This window comes from Quercus robur, chromosome 3, assembly GCF_932294415.1.
Source record: "Quercus robur chromosome 3, dhQueRobu3.1, whole genome shotgun sequence".
Taxonomy (NCBI): domain Eukaryota; kingdom Viridiplantae; phylum Streptophyta; class Magnoliopsida; order Fagales; family Fagaceae; genus Quercus; species Quercus robur.
The window spans coordinates 34,679,764-34,691,129 of NC_065536.1; the positions used below are offsets into that span (position 1 = coordinate 34,679,764).

At 35.9% G+C, this 11,366-nt stretch overlaps 1 protein-coding gene across 1 annotated transcript; it reads left to right on the forward strand.

The window, feature by feature from the left end:
* Window positions 1–295: 295 nt before the first annotated feature.
* LOC126717892 (inactive leucine-rich repeat receptor-like serine/threonine-protein kinase At1g60630) lies at window positions 296–9,946 on the forward strand. The gene is made up of 2 exons (XM_050419848.1): window positions 296–2,766; window positions 8,801–9,946. Exons 1-2 carry the CDS (start codon window positions 1,410–1,412, stop codon window positions 9,463–9,465), a joined length of 2,022 nt encoding a protein of 673 aa, XP_050275805.1. The 5' UTR covers window positions 296–1,409; the 3' UTR covers window positions 9,466–9,946.
* Window positions 9,947–11,366: the final 1,420 nt, after the last annotated feature.

An 11,366-nucleotide genomic window follows, 5' to 3' on the forward strand; every position in this document is an offset into this window, starting at 1 on the left:
CAGCTGGCCTGATTGTTTGAGATTTTATAGGCTTGAATTTTCAACTTTGATCATCGCTTTTTATCCCCCAAAAAAAAAAAAAAAATCATCGCTTTTTATTTGTTTAACGTGACTTCAAACTTTGGTTTAAAAAAAAAAGTGTGACTTCAAAGTGATTGAAATATTTTCTCAAAAAAAAAAAAAGCGATTGAACTATTACGTGGTACCAGTTACAACCTTTTTTGCCACGTGTGACAGCCATTAAATTTCGGCACGTGTCAGGTTGGATCTGGATCAAACCCAGTTTCTGGTTTCTGTGAGTGAGGAGAAAAAGACCCATTTATTACCGATCCCCTTTGCCTTAAAAACGTTCACTGATTTCCTCTGTTTGAATGAAAGAAAGCCGTGTTCTTCTCTGCTCATTTATTCTCTCTCTCTCTCTCTCCTACTCACTCTCTTTCTCTCTCTTGAATTATTAGGATAGATGGATTACACTATGTATGCAGAGTACAGATAGATCTATCCATTAACAGCACTATTTAATTTTGAAATTGAAATATGGAGTCTTTTCTTTCAGAGCTGGAATATTGTATTTTTTCAGTATTTATTTTTTGTCAGAGAAAGCTGCGATCTTTGTTCTGAATCCAAGTGCTTTGCTTGGAGATTTGAGACTCCCCGCACATTTCCACATCTGGGTCTCCGCCACTTTTAAGAGTTAATGAAAATAATTTGAGTTGGGTTTTCACGGCTTCGTCTCAACGTTCGGCGATAATCGAAGCAGTTGTGGGCGGCATTGCTTTGAAGTTCTGAATTCAGGTTTGAGCAGCCCGAGAAGTACTTCGAGTTCGAGTGTAAGAATAATACAGTTTTGTATTCATTTTTCTCTTTAAAAAAATTGAGTTTATTCTGTTTTTTTTTTGTTGGTTCAATAATGCCTGGAGGCTGGAGTTTTAAGAATATAGAAATCATAGAGATGAGAAAAAAAAAAAAAGAATGGTTTATCTCTGTCGTCTGAAATGAGTTCACGTGAAGCTTACGCTGTAATGTCCGTGAGCAAAGTTTCCGAGAAACGATGCACACCCACTCTCTCCATTTGGTGACTTCCCAAAGCTTTCACCCATTAATGGAGAGCTTTCTTTCATATTAATAAGTGGGTTGGTTGGGCACGGTTGAAGTAGATTACCTTTCCAAGCTTTTTTACTTCAAAGCAGAAAAAGAAAAGAGAGTACAGCGTTGAAAATGACTCACATTGGCAGCGCAGTAGTCTTAGTCTTTGACTCATTGTGATTGATTGTGGTAGATTGGAAAAAGTGCTTGGGTGAAAAAGGAAAAAAAAAGCGCCAAAAGAGCAAGAGGGCTGAAAATGATTTGGAATCATTGGCAATGTCGCTAGTTCTGCATTTTTTGATTGTTATCTTCAATTAAAGGGAATGATGGAACCTCTGGTTTCAAGGTACTCATTGTGGCAGCTGCTGCTTCTAATTACACTAGCGATATCTCTTGTTCCATCTCCCGTAAGATCAGGCGATGCAGAAGCGCTTTTGACGCTAAAATCATCGATCGACACATCAAACGTGCTACAATGGCAACAACAACAACAACAACAACATCAATATTCGAACGTGTGCAACTGGACAGGCGTCAGAGAATGCATGAAAGGAAGGGTAACAAAGCTGGTTTTAGAGTATCTCAACTTGACTGGTACTTTGGATCACAAATCCATAAACCAATTAGACCAACTCAGAGTCCTCAGCCTCAAAGGAAACTCTCTCTCCGCCCAAATCCCAGACCTCTCTGGCCTCCTCAACCTCAAATCTCTCTTCCTCAACAACAACAACTTCTCCGGCAACTTCCCCGACTCAATCTCCAGTCTCCACCGCTTAAAAGTCGTCGTCCTCGCCGGAAACCAGATCTCCGGTCCGATCCCCACCTCACTCCTCAGACTCCGGCGACTGTACACACTGTATCTGCAGGACAATAACTTGACAGGTTCGCTTCCTCCGTTTAACCAAACCAGTCTCCGGTTCTTCAATGTGTCCAATAACAATCTCTCCGGTGAGATCCCATTAACTCCAGCTTTGGTTCGTTTCAATACGTCGTCGTTTTCGGGTAACGTGAATCTGTGCGGAGAACAGGTTAAAAATGTTACTAATAATTTTTGTCAGAGTCAAGGTCCAGCTGGTACACCTCCTTCGCCGCAAAATAAAACGGCGTCGTCGTCGAAGAAGCGTACGAAACTGATAAAGATAATCGGAGGAAGCGTGGGAGGGTTTGTGGTGTTGTTAATCTGTTTGGTTTTGTTGTTGATGATGTGCGGGAAGAACCGGACGAAACCGGAGGAGATTACTAGCCACAAAGCGTTGGAAGCAGTAGCAGTGGTAGGAGAGGGGGCTTCAAGCGGTGGCAGGGGACGTAATATCGGAGATAAACAGGGGGGGTTTTCGTGGGAATGTGAGGGACTAGGGAGCTTGGTGTTCTGCGGAGCAGGGGATCAGCAGATGAGTTACAGTTTAGAAGATTTGTTGAAGGCTTCGGCTGAGACATTGGGGAGAGGAATTATGGGGTGTACGTACAAGGCTGTGATGGAGTCTGGGTTCATCGTGACCGTTAAAAGATTGAAGGACGCTAGGTACCCTAGATTGGATGAGTTTAGAAGACACATGGATGTGCTTGGAAGGCTTAGCCATCCTAACCTGGTCCCACTCAGGGCTTATTTCCAGGCTAAGGAGGAGCGCCTTCTCGTATATGATTACTTCCCTAATGGCAGTCTTTTCTCTCTCATTCACGGTACGTTTCTATATATTGTCGGTGACTGTTTTTATTTTTATTTTTACTTTTTATTACTTTGCCTGCCCAAAACTTCTCTTTTTGTCCTTCACTTGCAATTTTCCTCTAGCTAGAATAGTAAGGAAAAGTAGTTAAACTTTTTGGAGTAAGTCCAATTTTCTTCTATAGTCTCATTTATTATTAGTATCTAATTAGCTAGGACCGCAGATAGAACAAAAGTGATAGGTGAGAAATTGCATATTATATCTCCGGAGAAATGAAATTTATGGTTGACATTTGTCTTAAAGATTATTGACCCCACATTGACATAGACATAGTGGCCCCTAATCTTGGTCGTGGTCCAAGATCAATCCACTTGATAGATGTCTTAGTAAATACTGATAGTAATGTGACACACACTGATGCATTTGTTTAAATTAAATGTTGCTGTCTTTAAATAAGGGACCATACTTTTGAACCATATGATTTTACCCTTGGTACTTTTGGGCCTAATCTTAATCCTAAAAACTATCAAGAACTTGTAATTCAACTAATACTTTATAGTTTAGAGATTATAAAATTCCGTTGACAAGTTTAGGACTTTATTTCTAATTTAACACCATACAGTGTTAAAACTTTTAAATAATATCATATGCATTTAAATGTATAAAATTTAACTTGAGTTGATTTAGTGGTTCTTAATGTCTCATGATATTTATGAGATTTTGGTTCAAAATTTTTTGCCAACATTTTGTGGTCACTTCCATGAAATCCCTCTTTATAATAATCTGTTGTGTATGGGATGAAGTGACTGCATACATTCAAAAAAATAGTTAATTAGATATTCAATTTTCATATATATATATATATATATATATAGGGTTTGGTTAATATATGTCTTTAGACATACATTAATCATCAATTCTTAGAAAACTTTTATGAGAAATTGAAAAAATAGTCAAAAAAAATTGATAATTTTTTTTCCTTTTTTTATAAAAAATTTTCTAAAATGATTTTACTAATGCAGTAAAACCAATATATATATATATATAAATAATAGCAACTGTAATAAAGTACATTGGTAGGCTTAAACATTGATTAAGCAAGCAGCTCCACCTCACCTGCCCTCTCCTGTCCTGAATGATAGTAGTGAATAGTATGTATATTTTAAAAGTCCGTATGGTATGGCAATGTAGTAGGGCCCTCTGGACACGATCTCGTTAATGATACACCTTTCGTTGTTGGTCTCTCAATCCCATGCACAAATTTATTATGACCTCACGCTCCTGAAGGGAGCGTGTATTCATAATGGCTGATAGACGGGGAACACAGAGGAGTCAAATTCTCTACAGTGATCATCTCGTTTTGCTGGTCAACAAATTGGACTGGTCGATGAATTGAATATCGTTCCGCATGTGAATCAAGTGGCAATAGAGTCCGGTCACACACACCTGTGCCCTCCTAACATTCTTCATTTAAAAAAAATAAAAATAAAAATTATGTTTTAATCCATATATATTTTGTAAGATAACTTTTAAATTAAACCCTATAGTTTTATATTTTTTTAATCAAATCCCAGATTTAAGACTTCTTTAAAAAAAAAAAATCAAACTTTATAGTTCCATTACATTCAAATCCAGTTTTGAACTTTTAAGATCTTATTAATTTAAAATATAAGTTTTGATTTATCCTAAAAGAATAAGTTTTAATGAAATATAAAGCTAAATTGAATTCACTTTTATAATTATAATGAATAAATTTTTGTGGAGTGTGGAGGGCAAGAGTCGGGGTTCAAGTATTCGGAAGGGGGTTTCACACACATATACACTTACATTAGGTTGTATAAAAAAAAATGTAATTTTTTTTTTTCATAAATTATCAGGCTAATTATTGATCTTATGTCTTTTTCAAAGACACTAGAGTAAATTCGGTGAGGTCTTGAGTTTCATGCACCATACTATCTTGAATTATAGATTTTTAGAGTGTTTCATAGACATAGACAAAGGGTAAAATAATGTGTTCAAAGTCTGGAATAATGCATGGTGCACATCTTAATTAATATGATCCCTCACATCCTTAATCTTGGTTTTAAAAAAGTTACAGTTTGATTGATCCTCCATTCTCCTACCAGCTGCGTTGATGTACTTGGCTAGCTGTGGGCCATTTCCTCTTTATTTAACTCAAATGGTTGTTTTTGTGGATCTTTTATTTTATTTTTAATAGTAGGAGTATTATTTTTGGGAAGAGGGGAAAGAAACGTTGTGTTGTGCCCCCCACGACCGACGAGACGAGTGTTACTATTTAATAAGTTAAGAAGAGTCTTATTTGTTAGTGACATTATGATTAATATTTTTGAACTTAATAATAGATAAAGATGCTATGACCATCCAAAAAAGAAGAAGATAAAGTTGCTATGCTATCAGAATGATCTGAATTGTCTACCAAAAAAAAAAAAAACAAGGATGATCTGAAAAGTTCACTACTTTATTACTTTTAAATGCATCTCTAACTGTTGTTGAGATTTATTAGGTGAATAAAGACAAATAAACGCATGTTACTTTTCCAGCAAATCTAATCTCCAAAATATTGACAACTCATTTGATTTGAGTCTCTGACCTCTGCACGTTAGTAAGTGTTATCCCACTCCCACACACACTCCCTACTTATTACTTTCAAAACTCCACATTTATTATTATATGTTCCTCCGCTCATGTAAAATTATGTGATTTTGCACCACTTCTATCGTTCTTGTCTTCAAAGTTTAATAGGCATGGTTTCATAAAAAAAAAAAAATTAAGAAAGAAAGAAAGAATAAATGGTTAAAAAAAAAAATTGATATAGATCTAGCCTGAATTAATTTTGTCTTATGCAGCAGCAGCATTATTCACTGAACTTTTCTTCTCTGATGAGGAGTTCAAATTTTACAACCAAATTTCTTTATTTTATTCTTGTGTATCTTTCTTTTCATCCATACTTTTACTTTTTCACTGCAGATGCACATCTAGTCATATCAATTTGATGTCCTTATTATACTGGTTTTGGAATATTATGTCAGATTCTGAACTGTGGGTTTGGCTTTGCCGCTTTGGCTTTGGCTTTGGCTTGTTTTCTTTCTTTCTACCTTCTTTTTCCCTGCACTCCATTCCTCCATATATAACCTTGTAACTAAAGTAGTATAAATTTGGTCATGTATCATCGCAAACCGAATAGTAAAGCAAACTTTGTGTTACTAATTTTTCCCATTTATTTAGTTACTTTTGGGTAATACATCCTTTGTGGTACCCGGCTCAAACTCAATATAATTTGAGAACTAAGACAATAATTTTAAATGAGATTTTTTTTTTCAATATTTAGATATCAATTAAATAATATTTCTTTAACTTTATATATATATATATATATATATATATATTAAAAACCAATCTTTTTGTTTTTTGAGATGCAAAATTACTAATTAATTTTTTGCATTTGAATTTTATTAACATCTCTTTTTTTCAATTGATAATTGATAATAGCTAGTCTACTTAATCAACACGCATAATATTTTTATTTGGTGAAACAATTTAGCGGTTTTGGTTGGATTGGATTTCTATTAACTCAATATGTTGGGGTCTTCTTGGAGGTAAAAAAATAATAATAATAATACAAAACCCACTGACATTTTTTTCTCTGTGAAAAAAAAATTATCATCCTACAACTTATGAGACTTTTTGTACAATTTTGGGGATTTTTCTTTTCTTAAAAGGGGGACCTTGAGACCCTTTTATAAATTTTTGATACGTATGGGCTTAGACCTAGGCCTAGAGAGGATCTTACAGTACCTTATGTCTGTAGTTCGAACACCACCTCTCCCTCCGCTTTCCCACTATCTACCTATTTGGAAAAAAAAAAAATGCTCCATTTTGCTTGATTGATAAATCGTATTTATTTGTTAAGTTCAAATGTATTTGCAAACCAAGCAAACAAAGTTTGCGCTTGAACTATGTTTGTTCAAATGTAGTTCAAATTATACCTAGCGTAACTTGTGTCATGTAATTGCCTTCCTCAGTCTTGGTTTCCACACTTAGCCAACAAGTTGACAATCTATTGAAAGTATTTAGATGATTTGTAGTATCCCCCTACCATGCACAACTAATATAACATTTCCTTCGAAGACAAACGATTTGCAAGCAAATTTCACACACACACATATATAATTTTCAAACTTATATGAGAGAAGTCTTATTCAACACACTATACGTTTTGGCAAGACTCAAAACAGATAGCACTCATTGCCTTTATCTCTTGCTCTTCCCTTTCATCATTAGACATAGCGGCTGACTTTTCTTTGATTTTTCATACAATGCTTTAATCAATTGATGTTTTCCATTTCTAGGATCTCAAACCAGTGGCTTTGATACCAATTTGTTGTGAAAAGTACACAAAACAATAAAATTACAGCACCATGACACAACACATCTAATGAGGTTCTAGGCCTACACTATGGTCAACACAAACCAAAACTCACTATCAACAATAAGGGTTAGAACCAGTCTCACAAACATAAACAAACCCAAATTCCCAATACACCCAAAAGTGCTCTCACTATAACACGCTATACAAAAATTTTCCATCTAACTCTCTTTCACACACAAAAGCTAGACCACGACTCTATTTCTAGGACTTATCACACCTGTATACTTATTTTCTTGTCCATGTGGGACTACCACTCTTATTAGGGATTGTTGCACACTCTTATTATTCTTTTAGCTGAAGTGGGGTTCCAAAATGAACTGGAAAACCTCGAAATTTATCCCCTCATGATAGTTTGGCTCTCCTCTCTTCATGTTCTTGGAAGGGAAATTTCACATTTTTTCTTAGTAACCCCTTCTTCATTGTGGTGTTGTAATTTGGGCAATTATCATTTCTTTTTTTGTTGCACATTGACTTTTCAAGTGTTTTACATTTGAGGGGTGAGTTTTCGATTTACTCATACTTCCTGAGTGCACAGGTGTGCCCCATTACCCCTTTGTATTCCAAGTAAAAGGGAATTTCCAAGGAGATGATATTTTTTAAAATTATAATGATATTTTAATAGCTAAACAAAAATGATTTCATTGAAAGAAAACTCATGTGTGATAATATAGAATTTAAAATTTGTCTTGATGAAAGGAAAAGTATGTATGCAGCATCTCATGTTGGGTAATGTTTTAAGCTGAAATGTTTCAAGAATGGGAAGAATATGTTTACAACAATATTTTTAAGAAACATTATGATACTTGAATAGCTAAACAGAAAAACTTGAAATCGAAAGAAAACTCCAAGGATTATGAGATTTAGAATTATGTTGGTGAAGAGAACAGTATGTATGCATCATCTCATGGTTAAATACCATTTTATGACTGAATTTCAAGAAGTTTTCCTTGTATTTGGTCTGTCAGTCTTATCACATGATTATGTCATGCCTTTCCCACCTTCCCTAGGTATCAATTCTGGAATTGTTGATTTGAAAGATAATTTGTTTCTAGTTTCATTCCTGCGTGGATTTTGACATTAATCATGGGATATTTCTTTCCTGGAAGGATTAGTAAATCCTTACTGCATCTTAGGAGGGACTTTATTTGCAGGACTAAGAGACATGAAAAAAGACAACTAACCAATTTCAATGTTTCATGTGAAATGTACCAATTGAAAAGGTCATGTTTTGTCTTGAGGTGGAAACCCCCTTCGCTTCACATTGGAAACATAGATCATTTGTATATTGTTGATAACAAAATCATTACTGCTGGTGCTGCAAAATATAAATTATTCATGATGAAGTGGCTTCAACTAGATACAGATGTAATGAAATACAACATCCTGTTGATTCCTTTAAAGCCAAACTCAAAACATTTGCATCAAACCTAAGTAAAAGATGGTTACCGCTATTTTGGTCAAAGCTAAGAATGCCTTTGGCCTAATGGTAGTCTGCCTCTCTTGTGGGTTTGAGAACTGGAGGTCAAATCTCCATTCAGCCAAAAAAAAGAAAAAATAATGCTCTTGTTTCATGCAATAACATTTTTGGCTACTGTTGCAGGATCCAGAGCTTCAGGTGGCGGGAAGCCTCTTCACTGGACATCATGCCTTAAAATAGCAGAGGACCTGGCAACTGGTCTGCTCTATATCCACCATAAGCCTGGTTTAACCCATGGAAACTTGAAATCCTCTAACGTCTTGTTAGGTTCCGACTTTGAGTCCTGCCTCACAGATTATGGTCTCCTTTCATTCCGAGACCCTGACTCACTTGAAGAACCCAGTGCTACTTCTCTCTTCTATAGAGCTCCTGAATGCCGTGACATTCGAAAGCCATCTACCCAACAAGCTGATGTCTACAGTTTTGGTGTCCTTGTATTAGAGCTTCTAACTGGAAAAACACCCTTCCAGGACCTTGTTCTGGAACACGGTTCAGATATTCCTAGGTGGGTCCGTTCAGTCCGTGAAGAAGAAACTGAGTCTGGGGATGAACCTGCCTCAGGCTCTGGTAATGAGACGTCTGAGGAAAAACTTCAGGCTCTCTTGAACGTTGCAATGGCCTGTGTGTCAATTGCACCAGAGAGCCGGCCTACAATGAGAGAGGTTTTAAAGATGATCAGAGATACAAGGGCGGAGGCTCAAATTTCATCAAACAGTAGTGATCATTCACCTGGAAGATGGTCAGATACTGTTCAGAGCTTGCCTAGGGAAGAACATTTGAGCATTTGAGATGATAATAGCTTGGCGGCTTTAAATTATGTATGCTGATTTTTTTTCCTCATTGAATTGCGATTCTTCAAGTAGGCATTGTAGAGTGTACCAGTGTAAAGGTTTTCTTTAATCTTTTTAGCTAGTTGGAAGTTACATTTAAGATTTTATTATCTAGCTAGTGAGCTGTTTGGAAGGTTGAATTGCTTGACTTCCAGTTTATTTGGGGCTTGATTTGGTTGGGTTCTCATGCAACAGAGTCTACATCCGTTTGGAAAAGGGTTCTTCATCAGAGTTCAAATTCACAGGGGTGATGTTAGCACAGGTTATGTTCTGAATTGCTCATTTACTTATTTTGTTCAGTTTTGGACAGAAAAAAATGTTCAAACCTTTTTTATTTAAACTTAAGTACAGTACCATAAGTGCTGTAATTTATTGTTACTTTGGGAACATTGCAAAAGATTAAACTAATAAACAAAAGCGCTATTAGTCTTCCTGCTAACATCATATCCTCTATGCCGCCTTGTCCAGAATGTCTTTATGTAAGCGTAGGTTTCTTTTTTGGCCAATTTAGAGGAGACTAAATCCACTTGCTTGACTGGCACATTTAGTCACATTAACCCCTATCTATTGCATGGGACACTGCTTCCCTAACAGCCAACAATCCATTTAACAGATTACTGCAAGCTTCTAAGCTATATGTTCCAGTGATTACTCTGAAATTGCTTTGCCAACAGTCTTGTTGACAGTTTACTCTCAATCCCCTTGGTAAACATGAGGTGTTCCAATTGAGCATATGCATCTTCCTCAATACTTTTACAACTGTATCTGGAAGTTTTAAGAAAATAAATGAAATGGAATGGAATGCAGAACATCAGTGAGTTGCTTGTGAATATAGTTTGGCCTTCCAAGCCTGCAATTTAAACTTATCTTATCTGGCTAGCACTTCAGAAAAGGCTTCTGTCCTGTAAATAAGCTGAGGTATCTCCTGGCTTGTCCTGTTGTCTACCAGTTTGACAATTGAAGAATTGGCACTTTCAACATGGAACTCATATAGTCTGTATTACTATTAGGACTAAAGAGCAAACCAGATTTTGAAAATCTGAGCTCACACAACCATTCTAGCCACTAAAAAAAAGAATTTCCATAGACGCATCTGACACTATGACTATGAAAAGGTAGGCAGCAGCAAATAATACCTACCTGTTTTAATTAAATATTAGATTTAAATAAATAGAAAATATTTCACCAATATTAAGTTATGTGATGCAAGTACATCGTGTAAAATCAAGTTTCTGATAAAATAATTCTCAAAAAAAAAAAAAAAAAAAAGTTTCTGTTAAAATAAAATATTAAGATACATGATTAAAACCATTTATTACAATAAGTAATGAAATATATATATATGTATATATATATTAAAAACTAGAACAAAGATGATAGATATTGTAATTCAAGCTATGTGTGATGCAACATTTTGCAATAGCTACTCAATAAATGAGGGAGCCACCCAGCCCTAACGAGGTCAAGATTTTAATTTAGGAGGTATGTCACGTGCAAGAAGTTGTCAGTTGGTATGAGAAACGTGAGGAACAGGGGTTGTGTTTCCCATTGTGGGGGCCTTTTAGCGTCAATGGGTCAAAGCCCATTCTGCTACACCAAGGCCTGTGAACTAGTGCGTAAGGGAATCAGGACTGGTCTTATAGGGTCATATTGCAGGCCAGTTTGAGCGCAAACTAGGCATGCCCAATGTTTAGACAAAATGGAGAATGATGCAGCAAGCTGGACGTCCTTATGAACGCAGCAAGCAACGTTGCGGTAGAGTAACTGTTACAACAGACATAGCAAAGAAATGCCATATCAGAACAAATGGTATAACGGGTTTAATAATTGCGTTACCATGGAGCGACTATTATAGCAAG

What these genes read in the sequence shown, in the direction of transcription:
- LOC126717892 (XM_050419848.1), top strand. Translation starts at nt 1,410, where the DNA reads ATGATGGAACCTCTGGTTTCAAGGTACTCATTGTGGCAGCTGCTGCTT. An exon ending in TCTTTTCTCTCTCATTCACG is followed by an intron (nt 2,767 to 8,800) that starts GTACGTTTCTAT and finishes CTACTGTTGCAG; the next exon opens with GATCCAGAGCTTCAGGTGGC.